Source organism: Syngnathus leptorhynchus, chromosome 10, assembly GCF_054491065.1.
Source record: "Syngnathus leptorhynchus isolate UIUO chromosome 10, UIUO_Slep, whole genome shotgun sequence".
Classification (NCBI taxonomy): Eukaryota; Metazoa; Chordata; class Actinopteri; order Syngnathiformes; family Syngnathidae; genus Syngnathus; species Syngnathus leptorhynchus.
This window is the reverse complement of record NC_141204.1, coordinates 11,025,518-11,053,278: the sequence shown is the minus strand read 5'-3', so window position 1 is coordinate 11,053,278 and position 27,761 is coordinate 11,025,518. Positions and strand designations below refer to the sequence as shown.

The window sequence follows — 27,761 nt, the reverse complement described above, 5'->3', positions numbered from 1 at the left end:
TGATAATTTAGATAAAAAAAACAACTTAAATGAACATCGATACGTCACTCGCACTCTACGTTCTGCTTTTTGCATTATGATTATTGACTACAACTCCCAGCCTTTGCTTGAAGCCGTTCCATTGAGGGGTTGACTCGTTTTGTTCACAAGTCTGGCTTTGAATTATGCTAGGCCCGGGCGGTGACACCGACTTCACTAACACCGCCTCTCCGGTACGGTGGAGTTACCACAACAAGCAACCCAACTTGACGGTTGCTACGCGTTTCTCACGGGTTGCTAGTAGCAATCATGGCTAATCGCAGCATTTACTCCGTGAGCGTCATTTAAGTGCTATAATGAAACCTTTCGATTCGGACGAGGAGGAAGCGAAGCATCTGAATGTTTACCAGAAACAATTGAGACGTGAGTGGACGTTGTTTTGTGTTTTCGCTCGCATGGCTCGGTAGCAGTCGCTTAAGCAACGCGTCTTAGACAGCCAACATCTTTAAATTTACTTAGGACTGAATGAGAAGTTTGCTATGACTACTGTGCTCCCCACTCGCCCTTGATGGAGTCGAATTAAAACATCTAATTATTTAAGAGACTCATATTCAGTCTCAGTTCAAAGTTAAAGCCACCTGTTACCTTATAAAACCCCCTGGATTAAAGAATAGACTGGTCACGAGTCACATAACATTAGGCACACCTAAATCACATTTTAAATAGGACGCAGTGCACTCATGTACCAATATTCAATCTTCATTGCAATTATAATAATGCTTTCTTGATTGTATGAATATGTTTGTCATTGTAGTTTACAGTAAAGACATTCTCAAAGACAAGCACTTTAGAAAATGTAAGGATGGTACTAATAAACATATGGTTGTGTTTATCAGAGCGACCCAACCAAAGCCTACAGCAGCTCAGCGACGCTCTGGAGCATCTCCACCACAATGACAATGAGGAGGAAGATCCTGTCAGATGTGAGGATGGGGACGGTCGCAGTGGTGGCATCCTGGCCTCGACAACGGAGAAGAATCGGCCTTGGTGGAGCCACAAGAAACAGAGCGAAGCAGGTGTCAAAGCACTATTTTTAATTATATAAGACTATGGCCTGACTCTATGAAGTTTATCGCTTCACATTTCTGTGACACAAAGATGCGTTAAGATGGCGCCAAAGCAATATTTAATGGTTTTAGCCTCAGCACAAAAACATTGAGGTTTACTGTGAAACTGACACAACATTTTTAAGTTAGATATTAGTATGTGTGTGTGTGCGTGTGTGTGTGTGTGTGTGTGTGTGTGTGTGTGTGTGTGTGTGTGTGTGTGTGTGTGTGTGTGTGTGTGTATATATATATATATATATATATATATATATATATATATATATATATATATATATATACAGTCATCCCTCCTACTTCGCGGCTTCAACTATCGCGGCTTCGCTGTATCGCGGGTTTTCAAAAATAAATTAATGATTTTATCGCAGAAATTTCATCATTTCACGAGGTTTTGCGGCCACTTGAGTTTCTTCATTTTCCTTTAATAATGATAGCTTATGTTTAAAAGTCGTTTTCTTGTTTTGAAATGAATAAATTAAAGAGTCAGTACAGTATACTTTATCGTCACATGTGACTTCAGGGCGTTCTCTCTGTTGTATATTTAGATGTTGTATATTTTGGACTAACTCATGTTCCGTAGTGGGAAAACCCCGGATGTGGGAGGGGGAGCTTCGGGGACGTTCAGTGTTGTGATGTACGGCCAGTGAACTGACTGTGATGAAAGGAATAAAGCAGTATCCATCACGTCGTTGTCCGAACCATGCTTGCTACATCAGAACCTGGAAAATAGTAAAGATATAACACTCTCCACCGGCGGTGGCCTTCATCTGGACATAGCAATACACTGTTAGTCTCGTCGCTAAGGCATGAATGCGGAGCGCACAGTCCATTGATATGAAAGTCCCCTAGCAGCGAGCTGGTTGATGTCAGCGATAAAAATAGAATATCTTCCAAGAATAGCTAAAAAAAATCTAGTTTCTATTTCGCGGAAATTCCCATTTCGCGGGTGGGTCTGGAACGTAACCCCCGCGAAGTAGGAGGGATTACTGTATATATATATATATATATATATATATTTTTTTTTTAACAAACGTCTCCTTACTAGTTCTAACTTCTAAAGCCAGACACCATGGACAGGCCATAGACGTTACGGTAATTAAATATCCATGTAAACATATTATGTGAACCACCAAAGATGTGATAACAGTGATTAGCATCAATGTTACCACAATCATAAAGCTTCTAGTACAGTGGTGGCCAACCCGCGGCTCGCGAGCCACATGCGTCTCTTTTACATTCATATCAACATTTGTGTTTGTGGGTTGTTTTTTTTTGTGTGCGTGTTGCTTCGCTTGAGTTCAATATGGTATTTCCGTCAAAATGCGTATGCGCATGAGGTGAAATCCCGCAAAGGAGGAGGGGCAAACCCATTCGAGGAAACAAATAATGTCAATTTTACTCTCAAAATGGTAGGGAGAAAACACACAGCTAAACGAAAATGTGAAAACGAACACAGGACGTTTTTAACAGAGTAGGAAAGTTTATATTTTTTGTTGTTGAACGCAATGTCAAGCCATTCTGCCTGATATGTCAGACGTCATTAGCGCATTTCAAAGCTTAAAATCTTCAGCGGCACTTCAGCTCACTTCATGCTAATATTGATAAGGTCTTTCCAAAAGGGACTGAATTTCGCAAGCGCAAGTTGGACACTTTGAAAAGTCAGGCAGAAAAACAGGTACAGTTTTTCCAAAATATTACAAAGCACTCAGAGACTGTCACGCTTGCATCGCATCAACTGGCTTGGAACATTGCATGGGCTAAAAAGCCATACAATGAAGGGGAGTTTGTTAAAAAATGCCTCAGTGACGGTGTTGAAATCTTGTCTCCTGAAAACGACAAACTAAAATGAATGGTATCAGACATCCAACAAAAAGAATTGCTTCGAGTAGCAACAACGGAATACAAGCCAGATTTGAAGATGATTGTTCAAGGCAAGGAATGCACTAAGCAACATGCATATTAAGTGAAAAAACGCTATTGTAAATTATTATGTTTTTGTTTCTGGACTTTGAGAGTTTGTGTGTGTGAAACAGTGCACACAATGTTCATTGTTGAAAATGACTGGCCTGTGGTCTTAGGAGTCAACTTCTGTCATTATCATGTTGATGTGTGACATGTGTGCCCGTGTGTATGTTGTGGCTCTTTGCGGTAACACAGTAAAAAATGTGGCTCTTAGTCTCTGACTGCTTGGCCACCCCTGTTCTAGTACCTGCACATTTAAAATTCCACGAGGCGGTAATATGATGTGAAATGGAAAGTTCAAGACATGTTAAGTTTTTGTGTGCCTGTGTGTACAGTCAATCAACTGAAGAGTCTCCTGTTAAAGCAGGGCAAGGAGATACCTGCTCCTCTCTCGCCTCCAAAGGTAGACTAAACATGTCACACCGGATATGTCTCGTTATCTTTTTGATGGTGCAAGTCCACTTAGTTACTCAATTATTGTTTCAAAAAGATAATTGATTAAAAAATTATAGAGACATCTCTATTATATAATGCATGTACATACATTGTAAAAATAAAATTAAATAATATATTAGTAGCATATATAAATGGCCTAATCCATTTTCAGGACTTGGTCCCGGTGACTCACAACCCGCCAGACTACATCCAGCACCTGGAGGCTGAGGTCCGATTCTTCAAGGTTTGTTTGAAGATCCTGTTGTGTGTTCAGCTGGTTTGGCTTGATGAGTAAAAGTGTGCACGTGTGTGTGTGTGTGTGTGTGTGTGTGTGTGTGTGTGTGTGTGTGTGTGTGTGTGTGTGTGTGTGTGTGTGTGTGTGTGTGAGACAGGAGGAGCAGCAGGGGCTCAAACAGCGCATCCGAGTGGTGGTGGTGGAAAATGAGAAACTGCGCGCCGAGCTCAAAGCCATACACGTGGATGCGTCTCCCAAGGACCAGCACACGGTAAAAAAATAACTGGAAATAAATTGTATGTTGCAACCAAAACACAAATGAAAGTGACTCATTCTAATTGATGTGATGTAAAAAATTGCCCATTTTGCTGTGATGCATATTAAGTAATTTTATATGCCGTCTTGTTTTTAGGTGAATGAAACTATGGCAGGCGACAGTTATGTAGCCAAGCATGGGGAAAGCTACACAGCGTGGAAGCATGAGCTGGTTTGTCCTGTCATAATTGTTTGTCTCTACAGTTGAGTCCATTAACGCGAAATATTTTTTTGCACTACGCGCACTCAATGTTGTGTGTGCGCGCGTCAGGAACAATTGAAGTCGATGCATCAGGCCCAAATTGAAAGACTGGAGGCTCAGATCCTCTCCCTCAGGTTGGCCTCGGAATTTTTATCGCCGCTTAAATCTTCCGCCTTCACTTTACCTTCCTGTGGGTCTTGCACCCTCCAGGAGGGATCTGTCTCTCAGTCAGAATGAGTGCCAGGAGCTGACGGGCCGTCTGAGACGCAGTGAGCAGGAGGTGGCGGCGGTGCTGCGGGCCGGCGGCGTGCCGCGCGTGGCTGGCTTGTGTCTGCAGTGCGCGCAGAAGGAGGCGCTATTGGCTTCCACGCCCGACAACGTGCATGTCCAGATTGTGGACCGACTCACCAAGTGAGTAGACATATCAAAGTGTAGTGTATTTTTATTTTCAAAACATGTCTATAAAGCATATGTGAGGGATAAAACTTTTAATAAGAAAATTAACCTGCATATATTGCTATTCTAAATTATGAATGGCTTCCTGTGATAAATAGGAGCTTCAGTGTGGGGGTATGTATTTCATGTATGTTTGAAAACATTTTGGGGCCTGTTCACTCGCAGGGAGCGTGACGATCTACTGACGGCTCTGAGTGCGGCACGGTCCGCTCAGCAGGAGATGCAGCACCGAGAGTGGTCAGCATGTTTGCAAGTCAAAGGCGCCGTTGAGATGGCCGAGGAGGCCCACCTGCACAGAGCTGAGGTTGGATTATTGCAATTGACAAATGGCTCCAAAGTAAAACCTCAAATTATTTTCACAAAAGTCTGGTCACCAAAAAATTGCCCCCCCCCCCTCACCTAAAAAAAATTGCCTGGAGTTTAGTGTGGTTTGAACCATCATGAAACTAAAATGAGACAAAACACCTAATTTCTAACTAATTTTACAACAAATGGTGTACAGATTAGCCATGGTTATGACGCTATCTTTTGGCATATTTAAACATTACAGAAAGAACACAAAATCTAAAAAACCCTGAATCTTTTGGAATTTGTGTGGAAAATGTTCAATCTTGAAACATAATTTTTTTTATGACACACTTCCATACCTCCAGCCATGGAGGTGTCACTTCTACACTTCCATACCTCCAGCCACGGAGGTGACACTTCCATACTTCCAGCCACGGAGGTGCCTGGCCGGTACTTCCATACTTCCAGCCACGGAGGTGGCACTTCCATACTTCCAGCCACGGAGGTGGCACTTCCAGGGATTTACAATGAGCCATCAACTCAATCAACTGTCGTCTGCAGGTAGAGGTACAGTGCCAGCAGCTGTCCAGGGAGCTCGCCCGCCAGACGACACAGAGAGAACGCGACGCGCAAGCCCTGAAGGACAGACTGGCCGAGGCTAGAGAGGAAGGACGCACCGAGGGCCGTAGGCAGAAGGAAGAGCTAGCTAATACGGTAAATGCAACTTATCTTACTGTATATTACCACAAACTTTGGTGGAGCTGCACAATTCGGTGACATCCAACACAAATAAGCCTGCACTTCCTCATTTGCTACTGTCCCTTTTACTGACTGAGTTTGTGGTGTGTACGCCAATGGTGCATCAGGTGGCCTGGCTGTCCCAACGTGCCACCGAGCTGGAGGGGCACCTCGATAGACTCCATGGCGACAAGAGCTCGCTGACCAATCAGCTGGAAGATGCACAGCAACAACTCACCAATGTGGAGCAAGAGAAAAGCAAAGTATGCACCTTGATTCACATAAGCATATGTTCTCTCTTCACAGTTTTTTTTGCAAGATGACCACAAACTCAATACAATTCTCAACTTTTTTTTTTGGTACCAAAAAGGCATGTATTGTAATCCTCCTTAATTCCACTGGGGGGCAGCAAAACCCTAACTATGGTCTTCTCTGTATTCTGTCAAACCTTAAACCTCCAAAATATATTTCAACCACTTTAAGTGTAGTATCATGCAAGTTTGAGCTATTTGTCTTTATAAATCATCTTACTAATAGTAGCAGATGACTATAATGTATATTCGGAAAGAAGGGAACACATTTTTATGAAGTTCAAGTTAATATTAATCGTCTCTTGTGTGGGCTTCAGGTCTGCGCGGAGCTCCAGTATCAACTGAGCAATGCTCAACTCAAGAAAGAGGAGGCTGAGCGAGAACTGCAGGACCTCAAGTCCAAGAGCAGCAGACAGCTTGAGAAATCCACACAGGTTGGTTACATTGTCATATACAGAAGCATGGTAATCAATTTAGATAACATGGGAAAACTTAATCAATTTCACTTGGAAAACTTGAAAATAAATACATCCATGAACCATACACACATTATATGCCCCCCCAAATTATTTGCTAAAATTGTATAAAAATGGTTTAGTTTAGTTTAGTTTAAATTTTATCCATACATTTGTACATATGTAAATAGTAGATAGTTACGTCAACCTTCTAACAAATCATTTATTAAAGGATGTCACATTTTTGGCCAAAATTTTGGTTATGAAATGAAAATATTATTTTGGTAGAGGTTAGGCAGAAACTATAGGAATCGACACGGGTAACTACTGCAATAAAATAAACTTTTCAATCCTATTCTGATTTACTGAGCTGACCTTTATTTACAGAGTTGTGAATATGCAAGAATAAAGCCTAACCCGTTTGACATAAGGTCACACGAGTTGTGTTTGAACGCGGCGCTGTGTGAGTGCGTTTGTTTTCAACATGTCTCTCTGCGGGACAGGAAGTGGAAAAGCTGAGCTCTGAGCTGGTTGGCTGCCGGCAGCGTCTGGAGGCTGTCCAGAGGGACGGCGGCCAATGGCAGGCCGAAGCCCTGAGCCTGGCCGAACAGCTGGCGAGCGCCCAGCGCCAACTGCACCTCACCAGGTGAGCGCCTAATCCCGTTCCGCGTGCCAGCAACGCACTCGCGGCGTCGCCCTCTGCCTCGGTCTCGGTCCACTTCGGACCCCGTGCACCAACTGTAACGGCACCAGGTAGCGGCTAATCCTATTAAACGGAAGCGCGTGCGCGTGGGCAGCCGCTGCGCCGTGGTCCCGGGACCAACTGGACCCCACCAGGTCACCTCTAATCCTGTTAGGCATGCCACAACACAACACACACACACTGGCTCGCTCACTCGCTGGCGCCAGCAGTGCCAAACTGCTACTTGAGCCTTTCCACTTGTCCCTGGCGTGCGCGTACACACACAGGCACACGCACGCACACACAACCATGCACATGCAGGACAGCGTGGCCTCAGTGGCTCTCTCTCCAGGCTCCACCCTCCTTCCTCCTCTTACTTGGATCCACTGCTCTTTCTCATCTATTTTTTTCCGAGCTCAAATTGAAGCAGAGGTGGCATATTTGAAATATTTCAATGTTTTTTTTTTCCCTTCTGTGTTTTGTTTTTCTTGACTCGTGTCTGAATAAATGCGAAATAAAAAGACAGCAATAGTTGTCAGCTCGTTGTTGAATTAAGTTCACTTGTAAGGCTACGGTGTGGTTTTGTCAGGTCTAAATACCATCAGACATTATTTTACACACTATAAAAAAGAGGAGAAGACAACCAGTATTCGTTTTACTCGCGAGGAGAATTACGTAGAAGGTCCAGTTACAGTCCTCCACCAATTCTGAGCTCCTCTTCCGCTATCTCCTCTTTTATTTTGGGTTGCCCTGGTTACAAAAGGCGTTGCTACACTAAAGGGAGGGGAGATTGTGGCTGTAGCAACGCTGATTAGCTAAGGAATGTTACGTGGTGCGAGGCTGCATGGCCTTGGCCGTTCCGTGATCCCAGCAGTTATGTTGCAGTCTATCCTGCTCCTCCTCAGCCGGTTGGCTGTTGGTTGGCTGACTCGTCCTTGATGAGATATCTCGAAGCGTGTTGAGTGTCGTTTTCCTGTGGAACAATGCAACTTTCTTGCAAATTTTCACACAATACTAATATTGAGTAAATATGGGATAACAATTATGCAACTACTTCAACAGATATGTCTTTTCTGTAACACTTAAAGACAAACAGTCTCGATCAACCACAATCCATAGATAAAAGCTACAGAATTGATTAAAAGAGAAATACGTTTCTTTGAACTAAACAGAGTACTTTTTCAGGTGCGAGAGAGCTCTGCTCATAGCTAGAGATAAGAAAGGAAAGGAGTTAAAGGAACTCTCTGGAGCTAGACAGAGAGCTTTGTTGAAGCAAGGGACTCCCAACTCGTAAATTATGAGGCCCTTGGTCAGGCCGATCATCTAATTATTCCAAAAGTTTTATTCTGAAATGTAATTTGAAAACCCAATACTGCTTATTTTAGATGAGTAGTTTCATACCATGCTTCATGATGTCAGTTTTTAGTGCTGGAGACATCCAGAAATTAGATGGAGCCTGTGTTTCTATTTCAACCATCTTGTCCCCCTCCTGTCATCTGTTGCCCGACGACCCGCCGCCACCGGTGTCGTCCACCCCGACCTGTGCCAGCCGCTGGGGGCGCGTTGTCAACCCTGTCACTCCGCCACCGAGATGTTTGAGATGGGGACAGATGTGACCGTGTTGCCCTGTGTGTGTGTGTGTGTGTGTGTGTGTGTGTGTGTGTGTGTGTTCGTTTGTTCACTCTGATCTGTGTTTAAGTGTGTTTGTCTGTCAGCTGGCCAATGCTAACACTACAGTGGCTGCATGGCGAGCTGTCGTGTGTGTGTGTGTGTGTGTGTGTGTGTGTGTGTGTGTGTGTGTTTGGTAAGCGGTTGTGTGCACGGTGACACAGAGACATTGAGCTGGACCAGAGTAACTATTGGCGCAAATGCTCACGTCACTGTGTGATGTAGTTTTATGGCACCGCAGATGTGCGCTGTGATGTTGGACAGCTGCAGGCGCGGCCAAGGAGACAGCAGCCATTGGAATTCAATTTTGGTCATTAGCATTGAAAGGCACTTGGGATTTATTGCTCTGGCTCCTTAATGTTTGCAGTATCCGAAAGTTTTCACCCAAAACATACACGTGCTTTTTAATCTATTGGAATATGGCAAAAATATCCCTTCATTTCAATACTAGGCCAGTGAAGAAAAGTTGATGTCCATCCGCAGGCCATCAGGGGTCACGCTGCTCCGCGCGGCTCTTTCAACGGATGCGGCCCTTAGCTTTTTTTGTCGGCTTGGCTCCCATTTGACCCCCCTGATAGAAGGAAAGGAGCTGTTTGATTGCCTCTCCGCTTTTATTCTGTCCGCCTTGAGGCACAAGTGATCACAGCAGATTCAGAGCCTGTTTGATTCCCCCCGATTAATGCGTACAAAAAGTGTGTATTTGTTTTGGTCTGTCGGCAAAATTCACATCACTCGTGGTAGCACGTGTCTATACGCGCACACACACACACACACACACAGACACACACACACACACACACACACACACGCAATGGTGGGTCCCCTGGCAGCTGGTGCGCTCCAGGATTGGATCATCAGCCAGCTGTGCGTTGGACAGCCCAGGATCTGTCCTAATCCTCGTCACTCTGTTCACATCCACACACGCGCCGGCCCCAGCCCAGCAGAGGGCTTTACCAAGTTTGGATTGATTGTTTGCTCCTTTCCTTCCTTCTCACTCTCTCGTTTGTCCTCTTCTTTCTTAATTTTGTCGCTCCCAAAGGCAACCAGAATGAAAAATCGGCCTTAGTGGTCATCTCAAGCCAGGCACGTATGTGATGGTAAAGCCCGCTCCATATTGGGTTTTTGGGACAATGTCTGCAAGGCCTCCCACAAAGAAAAAAAAAAAGTCCATCGTCTCTGTGAAATCAGGAATACATAATCATGAGCATGTTTGCTTCATCACTCATTGGACACTTTGTCCAACTAATTCGATTTTTTGCAGAAGAATTGAAAAGCCGGTCAGGGAAACAGTAAAATAAAAAATAAAATAAATCCAATTGGTTAAAAGTGGTTAGAGGCCTTCAGTGGAGAAATCTCTCATGGTTTGTGGCCTGTGTACACTGCATGCCACAATTTCAACAAAGTTGAAAAGACAAAGTTCAGCATCCCTTCTTTGGTGGTGAGGTAAACACAAATAACCTTTGTTGCAAGCATAAAAAAATTATGTTTTTTTTAACATAATAAAAAAAAAATGTTATTTAAAATGTTTCCTTTAATATAAACATACTCACCCCTGTAGAATGAGAATGATGTGTCTTTATTCATAGTGCTAAAATGATTCATTCATTAATAAAAATTAATAATTATAAAAATAAAAAAAATAAAAAAAAATTAATTTTTCATTAAAAATGCGCCAATGTTTAGAAATAAGAATTTCTTCTTCTTCTTGTTGTTGTTGTTCAAATTGCACTCAAAGTCACAGCCGAGCGGGAGTTCTAATTCTCCCAGTCGGTGCAAGGGAGGCCCTCGTCCCAGCATCCCTTCTTTGGTGGTGAGGTAAACACAAATAACCTTTGTGCAAATACTGTCACGAGGTACTAATGTTTTGAAATTTTATTTTAGCCAACCCAGTGAAAACAGTACAAACCAGAAGGGTACACATTGTATCGAGGCAACAAAAGAAAAAGATTGACTGGGGAATTAAAACAAAATCGAGTTTGATATTTACACTTCTGCCTTTTAAAATGAGTTAGTTAAACTTGTAAATTTGCTTCAATCAAGTCTGCTATTTTCTCTAACCTTCACGTTTGTCCAGTGAGTCTCCAATTTCTACATCTCTCCACGCTGTGTCTTAAAGTACATTCCTTACACAAGTAACAGAAAATTAAAATCGCTTAATCTGGTCCCACCAAAAAACATTTTGTGCAGAAGACCCCACAGCTCACACGGAGACGCAACGATGTCACAAGCGATCCCACCAGGCCCCGCCTCTAAAAAGCACACAGAGAATACAATATGAACAGTTATCTACTGTACATTATTTTCCATTATTTTGAATTAAGATGTAAAATTTAGAGATGCAACTGTGGTTTTTTGCTTCGTCAAAAACACACTTCCTTTTTCTCTATAAGGTGATTGTTTTGTCCCTTCCATGTGCATTTATTGTTTATTGTGCATTGTTTATTGAGCAAGATCACAAACAAGATGGCGACACTGAGCTGCTTGCTGTGTTTTTCCTTGACCTTGAGCGCACGGCGAGACGGCGAGACTTTCCCCAAACTCCATTAAACATGTCACGCTGCTGTTGCTGCTCTCTCTCTACGCGCTCCTCCGCCTCATCTGTCGCGGCACGGCGACGGCGAGGTCTGCGTAGGCGGAGATGAGAGAGCGGCGCGGGTGAGCGTGAGAGGGCGGAGAAGTGTAAATGAGGAAGGTGAAGGCAGCAGATGCCGCGTCCCGCCAGAGGCTGGCTCTGAGCAGGCCCCGGCCAAATTCAGCATCTGACAAAACTGCTGCAAAGCAAACTCGGCGGGGGGCTCTTGTCCAATCACAGCCCGGCATAATAGGGCTGCAGCGGTGCCGGCGGCGCAAATGCACACTGGACCGCGGCTTTGGCATTCTTACCTGTAAACACACGCTCAGATTTTTGTCAATTTTTGAAATGTTAGTGTGAACATTGGACAAATGAGACTTTGCTGATTTTAATTGAAAAGGCGAAGAAAAATGACACGCTCAAGATCAGGCCTTTGCTGACTTTAGTGAGAAGGGAGGGAAAGCACTCAAAGTTGGCCCAATTTTTGGTTTGTTGTTTTTTTATGATTGTGTTGGATGCAAGTACTATGTGGCCTCTGAGTGCCTCATTTCCAGAAGGTGAGCTGGAGTGGAGTGCAGCAATGTGCGCGTCTTTCCTTTGTGTAAATGTTAAGTGTTGATACCTCGGGGCGACACCTGTGTCTGCGGAGTTTGATGCGTTGGTCTCTGTGTGACGGCGGCCAAGCCGTGCCAGGTAGAAGGCCCCGCTGCGCGCGTGCGCGTCTGGTCGGCGGCCATGTTGTTGGGGAGCAGATGGCACCGTGGTTGGCAAGGGAGGGGCTGCTTAGCACAACTAATCAGACAGTTACGGATAGGGCAGCTGGGAGGGCTCTCGGCCAGCCCTGCGTGTGTGCGCGTGTGTGTGTGTGTGTGTGTGTGTGTGTGTGTGTGTGTGTGTGTGTGTGTGTGTGTGTGTGTGTGTGTGTGTGTGTGTGTGTTAGCGAGAAGGCGTATGCGCTCTGATGTTGACAGTGGTGGGCCCGTCGGCCTTGTGATGACACCTCGCGGCGCTGCTCTCGCCTCCTCGCTGCCAGAGTGCCCTCGTGTCCGCACCTCGCGCTTCCTATCTTCAGTCTTATTGTCTGCTACTCTTGATTTTTTTTTTTTTTTGGTCACGCTTTTAGAAGCACAAGTTGACTGTATTGACTCAATTACTAGTTGATATTAGTTGTTCCGCTTATGCTTTTAAATTCATCCCTCCAATAATTTTTTTAGAAAGTATCTTTAAAATAATGTTTTTAAAAATAATTGGGTAATTTTAGTCAGCTTTTTTTTTCTTTCTTTGCTTTTAAATGGTGGCGGCTCTTTGCTTTGGACTGGTTGGTCTCCCCCGTCCAACTGAATGTTCTGGATCACATCTGTATTATCTTCAAAATCTTTACCCTCGTCGGGGGCCATTGGTGCCTATAAAATAACATCAATCAATCAAAAAAAATATATATTTTTCATCCACCAGCTTTCATTCTTAAATTGACAAGACAGAGTGCTTCACAAAACAGGTCAGAAAAGAGAACAGCACTGCCACACACAAGCCCATTTGTAAAAACAAAAGAGATTATTGAAGTACTTGACATAGCTGAGGAGAAATCAATTTTATTTTTCTATTTATGCACTTATTTAGTTCTGCATTTATTTAATTAATTAATTAATTAATTAATTAATTAATTTATTTATTTAAATAGCACATTTCATACACACCTAGGGTAGTTTCTCCTCTATGTGATGTTAATTGACACAGTAGTAGAAGAGCTCTCCTCGCGCACCCTTCCGTGATTATCAAACAGCGCCGTAATCTGTTCGTCCTTTGTGAAAATAGGCGCAATCGACAGATCCCTGACTGGGAGACCTCGGGCGAGATGGAGGCAAATCTGTTGGCGACAACTGTTCTCCAAGCAGCCAAGTGTGCCCCGGGACACTGGCCTACATAGGCGCACTTCTGTCGCGACACCCACAAGCGAGCGAACCGGCCCCTCCGCCTTCTATCCACCATCCGTCCACCTTCGCGCTTCACCCATGCCATCCCTCAGCGCTGCGCACAAGGCCTCACACAACTTTCTTGTCAATTGTCCACACTTGCTCGTGTGTGCGACTGGTTGGTTTTATGTGCTCGGGTCCAGTGGACCCTGCATGACCAAAGTTAGCCGATATAGGCTTGAGTGTGATGTAGAAAACATCCTGGCCAACTGTAGGATTCCGCTCAGAGGACATTTTTGCCATAGATTAGCTTTTGAGATGTCTGAAACGTTCTTCCAGGCTCGGACCAGAGTTCTAACGGTATTCCGATGTGTCTCGGCGGAAAGAGGGTTACAGTGGCGATGGGGGGAGCGTACCTCCTTGATAAGAAGAGAGGCTCGGGCCGCCGCCTGTAAACAAAGTTGACTCGCCGACAGATGGATTGAATGACAGAGCGCCAAGCCGCGCCAGGGAACGAGGCTGGCAGCGCTGTGGCGAGTGAAGGAGGGAGGGATGGATGGAGAGATAAAGGGAGGAGGTGGCCAACAGGAGAGGAGGTGTGAACAGGTGCATGGCCGCTGAAGGAAGAACCAGCAGATGGAGAGACACACAGCCAGTTTAGTTACAGGAAAAAAGAGAGTGGGAGGAGGCATGTGGGGATGGGATGGAGGATAGAGCGATGCAGAGAAAGCGAGAGAGACAGATGAAGAGGGTTTGCGGGCTACATCAGGCCGCCTCTGTGTGTCATATGTCGGCGTGACCCGGAGGCGTGCTCAAAAACCAAACACAAAGCCATTTGTTACACGTGGCGTCAATAAATGATGTTCAATATGTCATTTTCGTTTGACGCTCTTTTTCCCTCTCTGTCGTGTTCTTTTCAAGGGCTTGGCAGAGAAAGCCCTCCGCACACACTCGCAGGCAAAGTTTACATATCAATGTTGACGCTGTGCCTGTCCGTCATATATAGCTGCTGCGTCTGGTGGAATAGTCCACCTGCAATGAATCATCACAAGTGGATGGAAAAACAGAAATAGGCAACAGCTAGTAGAGTACAGGATGCAAAACTATATTTTTAAGAATACTAATTTCACTTAAGCAATTACATGGTGCTAGCCAAACAGTGGCGCATAGCGACATGTACAATGACTGTGAAGTACCTACATTTAAGTATCTGCCGATACTGAGTACTGATACTTGATGATACCATTACATAGCACAGCTTGTATCCATCGTATTTGTTTGTACGTCATTATTCATTTTTCCAGGTTGCATATATGAAACATAGTTACACATTTTTAGCACTTCAAAGAATGGATGGATGTCGTGAAATTAGATTAGAAATCATAAAATTGCCAACATAATCATCCAGAATGAGTGACACATTTTGTTCTTTGGAGTGGGATTGAGCCAATGTCACTTTGACAAACAATGGCATCAGTGTGACTGCTGGTCTCCTCGCACAAACTTGCTGCATGTTAGTGTGACTTTGTGTGATGTATTCGAAAAGCGTCATTGTGCTTGTCGCTCTTTGTACAAACATCAGTGTCTCCTCCAAGTCCACCATCTGACTCCAATTTGTGCCGCTCCTCTAATAAAGCAGCATTTGGCGCTGCTGGCGCCGGACGTCGCCGGCACCGCGGGGCGCCGCAAACTCTGGGTCGGGCCGGGCCGGGCTGCCCCCCCCTCGTCTAATGGTCGACAGCTTGAATAGTGCCCACTTACGCCGGTTCTGCCCAGTAAGCCCCCCCCAGCTCTCTCTTTACCCAGCAGCTACTGCACCTGGCTGCTCAGCCACAAACATCCCAGCTTTGGCCTTTGGCCCGACTGCTAACTGACGCTTGTCCAGAGCTGCATGTGTTCGTACGCGCGTGTGTGTGTGCGTGTTCGTATGCGCGTGTGTGTGCGTGTGCATGTGTGCGTGTGTGAGTCCGCTCCCCCGCCCGCATCAGGGCTTGCCATATCATGGAGCCGACACACTGGTTCCTGTCCAGCCCCCAAACTGGAGGCCCTTTGATGGTTCTATGCTAATGGCCTGCTGCTTGGATCTGATCAAATTGAACTCAAGCAGATGAAGACAATCCAGTTGGTGACCTCACTTGTCCTCCAGCTACTTTCTGTTGAACAGCGGGACCTCGAGATCCAACACAATCCATGTCGACAACTGTCACCATCATAAAAGCTTTAGCTAGCTAAAAACTAACCGTGTTTCTGTGTGTGGTGCTCTCTTTTGGGGTGATAAAATGGCGCGATTGTCAAAGTGCTGTTGGCATATTTTTTCCTCGGTGTAGAATGCATGCTGAGGGATTGACTTACTTAAGGAGGTACCGAAAAAACGAGAAAACATTTTTAGTGATGAAGAAGCCATCGCCGTGTCTTCTCTAATGTCTTCTTCTTGTTTGTTGAGTTCTGTCCTTCTTTCCCCAAATTGTCGTGGTCCTACTCCACTGAATATTGTTTGTCATTTTCAGGTCTTGACGAAAAACACGCTTGCATAAAGGTGTCAGGTTGTGCAAGTTGTTCTGAAGTTGTTTTGCGACAAAGAGGCGGCGGCGCTTCGTTTGCTAGCTAGCTTGCTTGCTTGCTTTTGTGGGCCCGCCGTTGCTGACTGCTGCAACTTTCTGGCGTGGCATCCGATGCTAATTGGTGGGTAAACAGGTTTGGTGTGAGCGCCCCGTCCTCCTCCTCATCCTGCTCTTCAATGGCGCGCGTATGGATAGAAACACAAAAGTAGACGCAGCCCCCCTGGAACCTCTTGCAGGACCAAATGGCTGGCATAGCCTGGCCGCCATCTCCCGCTGAGCCCTGGTGTGCGCTTTGGTGGCTCAGGCTGCTGTTCAAACCCAGCGGGTGTCCCGCTCACCCACACACACACACACACACACACACACACACACACACACACACACACACACACACACACACACACACACACACACACACACACACACACACACACTCGGTCTCCCTGCGTCCCCTGCACGGCAACGCCACCCGCTTTCACACCCCAGACAGCAGGACAGCAGGAGAACGCACACACACAAACACGCAGGAAGGCAGGCAGGATGGAACCGACAGACGCGGTCACTTTAGAGATGCAGGCCAAGCGCTGCAGGGGAGAAAAGTTTTCACTTGAACTGGAGAATTCTCTCTTCATTAGCGCCTCTTTGGACTTCAGGAAGAGTTGTATTTATTTGTCATCGCTCTCGCTCTCTCCCCGTCTTTGTAGTTTCTCCCGTTCTTTTGTGTGCGTCTGTTGTTGGCACGCGGCTGGACTTGGAAAGTTTGCCTCCAACAGACGGCCGGCCGGCGCACCTTTTTTGTGACGGCCCTACCTGCGTCGGAGGGAGGAATTAAAAGTGATGCGACGGTGTGTCACCATGCGTTTACGTGGATACGCAACATTGTCGACTTGCTATTTCCCGTTTGTGGTGCAAATGTGACAGCCCTGTGGTTGAGCAGGAAGGAGAGTGCAGTTCTAATACTTTAATTTTGGGGCCTTCATCTAATCTTTGTTTTATTTTGCCAACTTTTAAATGAAGTTTGAATGAAATCATTGTTTTTGATTTAATGCCTTAGTTTTGGTTATCGATATTAACCCTAGGGCGGCTCGGTGGCGCACTGGGTACCACGACCGCCTCACAGTTACGAGGGTGGGGGTTCGATTCCACCTCCGGCCCTCCCTGTGTGGAGTTTGCATGTTCTCCCCGTGTCCGCGTGGATTTTCTCCGGGGACTGGTTTCCTCCCACATCTCAAAAACATGCTTGGTAGGTTGATTGAAGACTCTAAATTGTCCCTAGGTATGAATGCGAGTGTGGATGGTTGTTCGTCTCTGTGTGCCCTGCAATTGGCTGGCAACCGGTTCAGGGTGTCCTCCGCCTACTGCCCGATGACGGATGGATAGGCTCCAGCATGCCCGCGACCCCCGTGAGGACAAAGCGGTTCAGAAAATGGATGGATATTAACCCTCTGATGTCACTTACTTGGCCACACCGCTCAAAGGCACACACATTGCAATATGCACGCTAATTCTCTTTTGTTTTGTTTTCCAAAAACATTTTGATTGATGTCAGTGGAAGGGCCTATTGCAATTTGATTCATTCCAGTGGCAGTTTGACTCTCATGATGTGAATTCCACTTGTACTGAGCATCCTTGTGTTTGTGTATCGGCGCCTCCAGAGAAGCCAGCGAGACGGTGGCGAGAGCTCACGAGGACGAGATGGTGTGCGCGGCCCGCGCCTGGCGCCAGCGTGAGGGCGAGATGGCCGCGCTGCTGGAGCAAACGGAGACACAGCACCTGCAGAGAGGTCAGTCACTCCAAAACCAGGACTGAGCCTGGAAAGGCTGTCGCTCCCTGTGACCCTGTGACAAGGGTAAGCGCCGTGGAAAATGGATGGTCGCAGCAGCAAGGCGCCTCTGAGGTGGATGTGGTGGCGTGGAAGGTGACCTGGACGGACGGGTCAGAGTGCCCGCTGCGTCCCAGCGTCAGACCATCTGGCTCCTTCTCCTCACCTGGATTTGTCACAAATTCATGCAGAGCTGTCGTAGTGATTTGACGAGACAAATGCTTTGATTTTCCAAAAGGACTCAAATTGTCAGAATTAAAATCTCAAAATGGAAAATGTACAATTCATAAAAAAAAGAAAAGCCCAATTGTACCAAGGCAAACAACCAATTTTAAGAGTTGTAAAGTGCACATCGGAGCTACCGCTGCTTGCACATCTGTGGCACCATCTGGCTCCTCACCCCCTCCCTCTCCTTTGCCGCCACCTTTCCTTTCCTTACCTGCGCTTTTCCTTTGCAACTCGGAGGCCCGCTGCTACTTGCAAAGACAAAAAGGAGGCCAGTGGAGGGAGTGAGGAGAAGGAGGGAGCTTTGGCGGGAAGAGGAGGTGTAAACAAAGGCTTGCTTTCCTGGCATGTGGCAGTGCCACACATGTTGTCTAAAGAGAGCTGACATCAGAGCACAGCAGGAAACGCCGAGGGAGGGGGGAGACGGAGGGGCACGGTGGCCATCCTTTAGTCACTTGCATCACTTCCTCTCGCTGCTCTCACAGACGAGCGCCATAATGAGCTTTTTTTTTTTTTTTTTGCTCTCCTTCCATCCACCACCTTTTTTTTTTTTTTTTCATATTCCTATTTTTTTTTTTTTTAAATGCATGCATACAGAATTGCCTCGAGATGACATCAGATATTTCTCCCCCTCCCTTGTCCCCCCATGGCTTTGGCTGTTGTTTGTTTCCAGTGCCAGTTCTGCCGGGCTTTCTGTGTCCCAGGGTTCTTTTTGGCCTACGCGCGGCCAGACATATTCAAAGCCCGCTCGCCTAATTAGCATTCTTCATCCCAACTTTCTCGCACTATGGCCAAGACTGCGTGTGTGTGTGTGTGTGCGCATGCGGGCCCACCAGATGAAGCTCGTCAAAGTTAGGCAAGCACCATTACAGACTTGCCATGTTTGGCATGTGGAACATTTTTGGGATGGAAGTCAAATAGAAGTATTGATACATATTCAACACTAATAAACAACTATGGGAATGAAGTCGTTAAAAAATGCAATAATATTGCAAGATGAAAAGAAAAATATTGTGGCTATAAAAAAAGTTTGTTTTTATTGTGACAATGTATTTTACAGAAGAAAAAGGCCTAAATTTTACGTTAACTGAAAAAACTTCAACAGAAAAAAAAAAAATAATTGTGAGAATAAAGTTTGAAATTCCGATGATGAAAACAAAAGGAATGGCCCAACTTTTCAAAGACGTGGCCTTGTCGTCCTTTTTATTTGATTGTTGCCAGTGCCTGATGGTGCGCCGATGCGAGAGCAGGTGGGGCCGTCATCGGCGCCGTCCAAAAACGACACCATTGTTAGGATTTGTTTGTTTCCCAAGGAGAGCAAACATATGCTGGTGAGCGCACAATTTCAAAGGCGGGATGAAAGCCTGCTCGGAAAGAGGACAAGGCGGCAAAGGGCAAAGCACCAGACAACGTCGTATTTTAACGTTCAATGTCAAAACATATGTACTTTTGCTGCAGCTTTTGTGTGCAGTTCATCGCCAGGAGGCACTTTTTAATTATTTTTTGTCAAATTCTTTAGTGGTAGTAGAGTGCAGCAAAGTGTTTGCTTTGTGTGTCCGCAGCCGGCGAGCTGGACAAACTCCTGTCTTCCCAGAATTCCCTCATCAAGAAGCTGAAGGAGGAGTGTCGCACGCTGGGAGCCACGTTGGAAGAGCTGACGGGAAACAGAAGGTTAATGCCACAAATCGTGTTGATGAATCTTCGTACGGTTGACATTTTTATATCGTACTGCAGAGTGTTGTATTTGTTTCGTGACTATCTTACATGCTACATGTTCCCTTCCTGCCTGACCTGTTTTCTTGTTCAACCTGATGCAAGTGGAGTCACAGCAGGCCTGCCTGCCCCTCCATCTGCCATGTGTACATGTCTGCCTGTTGTTGTTTGTGTGTGTGTGTGTGTGTGTGTGTGTGTGTGTGTGTGTGTGTGTGTGTGTGTGTGTGTGTGTGTGTGTGTGTGTGTGTGTGTGTGTGTATATGTGTGTGTTGCACATACATATGTGTGAGTACGTGTACGACAGTGACCCTGGGCCCAGCGTTCTGTCAGCTGTTGGAGCTGTGCTGCGCATTAGTCACATGACGGCCTCCAATCTGGCCCTGACAGACAGCCCGCGCTGGCTTCACCAGCCACAACACACACACACAGATTGAAGAAGGCTACAAAATGATAAAAGCCGTTCCCCTTAGATGGTCATTCAGTCGGTAGGTGAGCCGCAAAACGGTGGCGTCACTAAGTGTGTGTGTGTGTGTGTGTGTGTGTCTGTGTGTGTGTGTGTGTGTGTGTGTGCGTGCGCGTGTGTACACACGTGTGTGTGTGTGTGTGTGTGGGCCTCTGGCTGTTTGAGCTCCTGGAGTCCAAGCCAAGTGTAGCGATTAAAGTCCTGCTGGACCGCCACAGTGACAATACACAAACTCACGCTGGGGCTGACGAGGTCCGCTCTATGCTGTTGAAGCAGAAAATGGGCTACGGGTGCCCTCAAGGTTCAAGTGCACCTCACGCATTTGGGACACTTTTCACCTTGCATGTCAAGCCGTGCTATTACAGAAAAGAAAGTACTTTGGATAAAGACTTTTTTTTTATTATTATTTTTAAAAGTTGTTGAAGTAGTAGCAGTACTTTTACATCTTTATTTGTGTAAAATGCAGCTTTTTTTATTGACTTGTAACATTTAAAATGTTTGTTTTTCTTTTTGTTTGGAGGCGGGAAGTGGAGCAGCTGGCTGTGGTGAATCACCACCTTCAGGACACAGTGAAGAATATGAGAGCACGCTGCTCCGACATGGAGAAACAGTGTGTTCAGCATGGACGCGTGCACCACACCATGAAGAACAGGTGCGCACACACGCAAAATCAACACATAGCTAGCTCGTTTCACCTGACTAGTCATGGAGAATAAAGTTATCGTTTTAAGAGCAAAAAGAGAAAATATTTGTCGCATGAGTAAAGTTGAAATATGTTGAGAATCAACGTGGCATTCATTGAAAATACAAAGAAGTCGTAATTAAGAGAACATAAATAACAAATGAGCAGGATAAAATTATACTTTTTACTTGAAAAGATGGTGATTGCAATATTACAAGAAAAAAAGATAATTTTATTCATCAAAAAAACTTTTAAAAAATGCATACTATTATAAGCTAGCTAAATTATGTGTTTATGCTCTTTTTTTCTCGTTAACGAGAAGGTGTCATTTTGTGACATCATGCACAATGCCCCCCCCTAAAAAAAAAAAGAAAAAAAACATGTAAATGGCACGGCTGCTGATGCTTAAACTATGGTGGAGTTCATAGACAATTCTGGAACGGCATAAAGTGCTTCCAGATTTGCCTTTGGCTGCAGTGCGGGAGTCTTTGTGTGTGCGTGTGTGTGTCTCCACAGGGGCGCTTGGCCAGTCGCCTGCCTCTGCCCATGTGGCCCAAAGCGTGTGGGTGTCGTCGTCCCACTCTGTAGGAGCTCTGCATCAGCACCTCACCTAGACACACGCACACGTCATGGCATTTTCCTCCCACCCGCTCGTGAACTTGTGGCCAAGTAGACAAACAGAAGCAAAAGTCGAGCACAGGGCAGCTGCATGCAAAAACAATCTCACTCGGTGAGAAGGTATCGTTCTTGCGTGCGTCCTCGGGAGGTTCGCTTAAGCGCGGCTGCCAAGTGCGGATGGGCCGGGAAGCTGGCTCCCAAACTTGGCGCCGCCTTCCCCGGCCGAACGATGATAATCAGCGTTGGCATTTAGCAAATTGTGTTTTGTGCTTTGACACTTTGCTCAGTCGATGAATTCTCCTGCGAGTTGCCGCGCATGTCAACATCTTTTTTTTTTTTCTTCTGCTTTTGGACACGCCTGACCACAGTTTTTCTTTTAGCTTTGCTGTTGTTTTTTAGTTGGTGTTGTGGATGGATTTGCTTAGCGTTGAGTGTTTGCTGCTTGCGGGCCTTTAAATGACAATTAAAGCCGCTTGAAAAGGTTTTTAGAGCTACAACAATATTTTGAAAAAAATCTGTTTGGGGTGTGGCTTGATTTTCAACGTGGGTACATGAAAGGCAGTGTCTGCCAACGTTTGTTCTGCCACGGCACATATTTTGAGAAATGTGGAGACACATTACCAAATCAAAATAACTCACCTTTGTGTGAAATTTGAGCCCATTTAGTTGAATACAAAATGATCATTTGGTATGAATGGCAACAGGTGGATGCACAGATTCATGGACGGAATTGTCACTCTGCTCTTTTGTACTGCCAAAAGTGGAAAGAAAGAATGACTCATTGTCCAAGTTGAGCTGGTTTTGATTTCACTTTTCAGTACAAAACGTGAACACTTGCAGTTAGCTATCAACAGCCGTTGCGGAACATGAATGAAGCAGCAAATCCAGCCGCAATGACACATCGAACGACGGCAGTGTGTGCGCTCATCTCAGCCTTGGACTCTCTGAATGTTACTCCCTCCCCCCTCCCCCAAAGGGCCCTTGAACGCATCACAGCATGCTCCATCGCAGTGCCCCGAGGCCTTTCGAGATGTAACCCGCTAACAAGGCGAGTGAGCGGCCCTGTCGCCATCCAGCGCCTCCACCCCCCCCCCCCTTTTTTTTTCTTTCCTCCCCTCGTTGCAATCTGTGCCGCGAAGAGCAAAACATTTGGAAAATCAGCTTGATGTATTTTTACCGGGCCAAGCCTGCTGCCAAACGACACAGGGGTTTCTTAACACACACTTCATTATTTATTTGACTATTTCTGTGTTGTTTACGTCGTGAGCAGGAAGGGGGGGGGGGTGATGGAGTGGCCAAGAGTGGTTACAAACCAACATGGAACATATTATTAGAACACATTGCTCGATAAATACTGTTAATGTTCTCAATTATATTTGTTTGATGCCCGTCATTAGCTGTTACGTTCTGTAGCTAACGGAATGTCTTGTGTCAAACTCATTATTTTCCACCTAAAATATTTTATCGTAGACACTAGGGAGTTCATATGAAGATTCAAAATTGTAGGATACACATCAAGCTATTTTTGTTATTGTTGTTTTTTTTTTAAGTTGAGTTTTAAAATTTGTTTTGCTTTTAAATGGAATGTCATGATATAGGATACACATCGAGCTATTTTTGTTTGTTTGTCGGGCTATTGTTGGGGTTTTAAGTTGAGTTTTAAAATTTGTTTTACTTTTAAATGGAATGTCATGATATATAAGGATAACACTTGTTATCCCTGTTCTTTATTATTCAACCTTTTCTGAACACTCTTTTACACTTAGCTACTTCGACATAATTCTGATTCACCTCATTCTAATTTCAACATATTCCAAATATGGTGCGTCCATTTTTTTTTCATTCTAAAAATTTTCAGTTTTCCCAAAATTCACACATTTTCAGCCAAAATTTCACCATTAATGGCACATTGAACATTTCACATTTACATCATTCTCATTTGGAATTCACATCATTCAGCTAATTCAATTCACATTGGGAAAGATTTTCAACCTTCCCAAAATTGCCATGTTTCAATACTTTCACATTTTCACTTTAAAAACGTGCGCAAAATTTTACAAAATGTAGTTTTCCCCTTCTACATTTTTTGAACGATTCAACCCGTTACAACTTTAAACTGTTCATCTTGTGCCTACCTGTTCCAAGACCTCCCATTTACCAAAAATTACACATTTTCAACTTTAAAATTGGTGCAAAGCTTCGCGAACTTTTGCAAAATTCTTTTTCCCTTCTAATTTCTACATTTTTGGACCGATTCAACCTGTTCCAACTTTAAACGGTAACACTTTTCTCACAGGTTTTCTCTCTTTCTGCTTTTCTCGCTCACTATTTTTTAAGTTTTTCCTGCTTACGGTTTTTCTTGCTTACCTTTTTTCCTGCTTACCTTTTTTCCCCGCTTACGTTTTTCCTGCTTACGTTTTTTTCCCGCCTACGGTTTTTCCCTCCTACATTTTTTTCTCGCTTACGGTTTGTTTTGCTTTCTAATTTTCCTCGCTCACTGGTTTTCTCACTTAATGTTTTTTCTCGCTTTCTAGTCTTTCTAAATATTTATCTATTCACCTGCAGTTTCCTCATTTTTTACTAATTTGTACTGTTCGAACTTCAACAGTTTCAGTCATTGTATAACATTTCCTGTCATTCAGTATCATTTGACATCATTCTGAAGCATTTCCCAAGTTTTTATTCAGCCTCTTTGACTTCACACGGAATTTCTCCAGAAATTGCATTCTCTAGTTGTCACAAAATATTGCACCATTTTAAAAAGATAATTGGCATTTCAATTTGAAAAAAGTGTTGTTTTTTCAAAACAAGTGCTGAATGTTAATCACAGTGTGAAAATAAATAAAGTATAGAAAATGGAATGTTACAAACAATTAAAAACACAATCAAATGATTTGTAGAACATTAAAAGGTGATTCATTTTCCTATGGTAGCCGTGGCTCAATCAGTAGAGTGGTTTGTTTAGAAACGGTTGGTGGTTCAAACTAAGCTCTGTCTGAGCCATGTGCTGTATTGTCCTTGGGCAAGACAATTCACACACCTTTCCTCATTACCCCTTGGCCAATTTTGATGCATCTACAGAAATATACATTGATTCACACTGTCCCTGTCAAATAAAGCAATAAAATAGTAAAAATATTTTCTCTCACATTGCTTTTACATTTGAAATGAAGTTGCAACATTCGAATAATTGAATAATCTAACAATGAGTGATTAATTAATAGTTAGTGAGTGATTTAAATAAAATCTAAAAGAACAAAGCAGGCAAATGATATTACACAAAACGTGAGCAACCGCATCTTTCCAAAGCTGAAATTGAAATCTCATTTCCTTTTGTCCATCTTTGTTTCCAAGAGTGCAACACTCACATGTCGGCCCTCACTTCATCTCCCTCCTCCTCTTCTTCGTCTCCTTCTGTCACACATCTTCTCGGCGTTGATTTCGCCGTCCTCTTTGCGGTGGCGAACACCACGCAAACCTTTAGTCAGCGCACAGCTGCTCGCCGGCCGCCTCACCAATTATCACCACGTACACACGCTTAGGTCACACACAATTATCCACTATGCGTGTGTGTGCGAAGAGTATGGGTGGCGCAACATACAGAATATGCGCAGATGTGTGTGCGGATCCACAGGCTTGACTGAGCCATATGGCCTCCGTGAACAAGGATGGTGCGTGCGTCTGGAGGAGGAATGGCGGCCCATGTGCGCCATGAGCTGTGCAAGCAGTTGTTCAAGTGTGTGTGTGTATGTGTGTGCGCGCACCAGAGGCTCCAGGAGATTGCTTAATGGAACAAATGGTCGCGACAGGCCGCGGGAAGAAGGAACAGGCTTGCTGCTACCGCCGGCGCGCTACGAGCCCTGGGGGGCGAGGGCTGCTTCATCTGGGCGCCTGCCACACATACGTACGCACACACACAGTGTGTGCTGCCATGGCCCAGAAGCTAGAGTGACACCACTTCTTACAAAAACTTTTCATTTGCAAATGAAGTTGGCAAGGAGTCAAAGTGTGTGAAAAGTCTTGCCCAAGACACAATGACATGGCTCAGACAGAGCTGGATTCAAACGACCGTCCTCCCGGTTTTTGAATGATCTGTTCTACTGCCTGAGCTCCGGCCGCCAGCCAAATTCACTTCTCTCAGATACAGGATGTCAGTGGCCGGTAATGGCTACTGTGGAGACTGCCGCGAGTTAGCATTAAACCAACTTGTTCAAATATCTTAAAGGATTCTTGTCGTCGGCGCACTTAGTCCCCATCTTAGCATACAAGTGCAAGAAAAGTCAATTTGGGTTAAAAATTAGATCAACTCAGGAAACTGGGTCAAATTGACCCATTTTGTCCTTGTCCATTTCTGCCTACATTGCATTTCTCGAGTGAGCACTGCTGTCCTCACCTCTGATGTCCTGCATCTCTAATCCTCTCTCCTTTATGCGTCGTGGTTCAGGCGGGCTCGTGCAGTCTGGGTGGTGTAGCGCAGCTTTGTCGGCTTGCAGCTTTGTCGGCTTGCAGCAGTGCGGCGGCAGAAGTGGCCAGAGGCCTCGCAAGCTGCACCCTTTGCAAGCGTGCAATGTCAGCGAGGACGCCTCATAAAGGACAACATGCTGCCGTTTCAACAGCAGTAGTGTAACATTTTAATATGTGTTGTTAACACGCCCGCAGCACGCGCGCACGGAGCACAGATGAAGGCAAGCGCCTGTCGGTCGACATCTAATAGTATAAACCAAAAGTGGGGATAAGCGCTTCAGATAATGGTTTTAAATAAGGGTTTGCAATTTGGGTTAGGGTTTTAAATTGGGGTTTGCAACAAGGGTTGGGGTTTCAAATGAGCTTTTGCAACTCGGGAAACAAATTAGGGTTTACATTTTGGGAGGGGAGTGGTTCTTAACCTTGTTGGAGGTACCGAACCCCACCAGCTTCATATGTGCCTTCACCGAACCCCTTTTTAGTGAATTTTTTTTTTTTTTCTTTCAAATTCAAGACATAGATGTTTTCTACAGGTGCACAAAATGAGCCGTGCATGAACATCGCCTTGTTCAAAGAACAAAACCAACACAATGCATGAATGATCAAATTAACCCAGGTTAAGAACCACTGGGTTAGGGTTTCAAATTAGGGTTTGCAACACCACTTGAACCACCTTCAATTCCTTTCTGCTGTTGTCTGACATGTCAGCATATTAATGTGGTGACGATCGCCTTGAAATACATTTGAGGCTTTTGAACAACACAAATATAACCCTAACCCCCCCAGGACAGGTTGCACTCCCACCTGTAAATAAACACAACCACAAACACACATTTTATATCGACACTAGCTGTGGGCTACTACTCACGTGTGCCACTGAGTGCGTGCGGGTGTCATTATCAAGACTGTCAGGGGAAATTACTGCGGAGTGCCCCCCAGCTAAACTTGCTTGGATTTTTCACTGCTGTCACACCAACACACACATGCTCGCACGCACGCACACAGTCCAGCAGGTGGGGTCCTTTCACAGGTCAAAATGTCCCTACAATAGCAAATGATGTTGTATAATGCAGTAGTAAATAAATAATTGTTTGTGTGTGTTGTTTGTAGGCTTCAACAGTTGGACCGCCACTGCCAGAGCAGCGCCCAGCAGGTGTGTGAGCTGCTGGCGAAACAGAACCACATGATGATCAACCACACACAACCACTAAACAACTAACACGATGTGTGCGTGTGACTTAACTGAATTTCTGAGTGCATCTCAAGTAGCAACATCAGTTATTTTTTTACTCTTTTTCAGTTTTTACTTATGTGCATTTGTTCCTCGTTGAAGCAGGATCGCAATAAAGCTGGAATAGAATAGTAACTTTATTTTCATGTTCAAACACATTTCTCAAACTCTTTTAGTAGTACTGAATGAGAAACATTAAATTGTTTATAATCAGACTCTTCTGATGCAAGATTTTTTTTAATGAAATTGATTTATATTGCAATTTTTAAAAGAATACTCAGCCAGGTTTTTAGTTGCTGCAAATGTTTTTTGTAGTTCTATCTCTGTTTTTACAACAAAAGCTATAGAGAAAGCACTACAAATAATAAAGAGCTATTGTGTTGTATTTTAATGCCAGTAAAAAACGATTCATATTTAACAAAAAAATCTGTTTGTATTTCCCTTGCACGTTTAATTTAACCCCATACTGAGAGGAAATTGAATTAAAAATAATTGATTGAATCACATTAAAATATTTGTTTTTATTGATGACTGTTTTATAAATATGAACTCTAATTTAAACGTTAAAAGGGTTCTTCATTTTGGGTAAAATTGTGCGCGCGTGTAAAAACAAACAAAAAAGAGGAAAGAAAGAAATCACCACTAGA

The 27,761-nt window shown here is 44.6% G+C and overlaps 2 protein-coding genes across 4 annotated transcripts in view; one reads left to right on the top strand and one right to left on the bottom strand.

Annotated features, from left to right (window-relative positions):
* The first annotated feature begins 112 nt into the window (after positions 1-112).
* sdccag8 (SHH signaling and ciliogenesis regulator sdccag8) lies at positions 113-27,610 on the top strand. 2 transcript variants are annotated; one of them, XM_085921455.1, is made up of 17 exons: positions 113-402; positions 876-1,055; positions 3,401-3,468; positions 3,673-3,744; positions 3,893-4,006; positions 4,148-4,222; positions 4,322-4,386; positions 4,463-4,663; positions 4,874-5,012; positions 5,558-5,710; positions 5,863-5,997; positions 6,363-6,479; positions 7,004-7,146; positions 17,552-17,679; positions 19,506-19,614; positions 20,640-20,771; positions 21,318-26,987. In XM_085921455.1, the coding sequence occupies exons 1-17, from the start codon at positions 336-338 to the stop codon at positions 21,472-21,474; spliced, it is 2,055 nt and encodes a 684-aa protein (XP_085777581.1). In that variant the 5' UTR covers positions 113-335; the 3' UTR covers positions 21,475-26,987. The 2 variants fall into 2 exon arrangements, with proteins under 2 accessions (XP_085777581.1, XP_085777582.1); XM_085921456.1 differs by lacking the exon at positions 21,318-26,987 and adding an exon at positions 26,994-27,610 and having other exon boundaries at positions 117-402.
* The window catches only part of akt3a (AKT serine/threonine kinase 3a), a 39,832-nt gene continuing 31,161 nt past the window's right edge, over positions 19,091-27,761 (bottom strand). The window contains exons 16-17 of one of the 2 annotated variants that reach the window (XR_015067352.1): positions 22,059-22,170; positions 20,871-21,411 (exon numbers count right to left, since the gene is read on the bottom strand). The gene's annotated coding sequence lies outside the window, so the exon portion shown is untranslated. Of the gene's footprint in view, positions 19,598-20,870; positions 21,412-22,058; positions 22,171-27,761 lie in introns of those variants that run through there. The other variant, XR_015067353.1, reaches the window with a different exon arrangement.

Excerpts from the sequence above, each read along its gene's own strand:
- sdccag8 (XM_085921455.1), top strand. The coding sequence starts at position 336 with ATGAAACCTTTCGATTCGGACGAGGAGGAAGCGAAGCATCTGAATGTT. Across the intron at positions 403-875 it reads TTACCAGAAACAATTGAGAC|AGCGACCCAACCAAAGCCTA; the intron begins GTGAGTGGACGT and ends TGTGTTTATCAG. Across the intron at positions 1,056-3,400 it reads CAAGAAACAGAGCGAAGCAG|TCAATCAACTGAAGAGTCTC; the intron begins GTGTCAAAGCAC and ends CTGTGTGTACAG.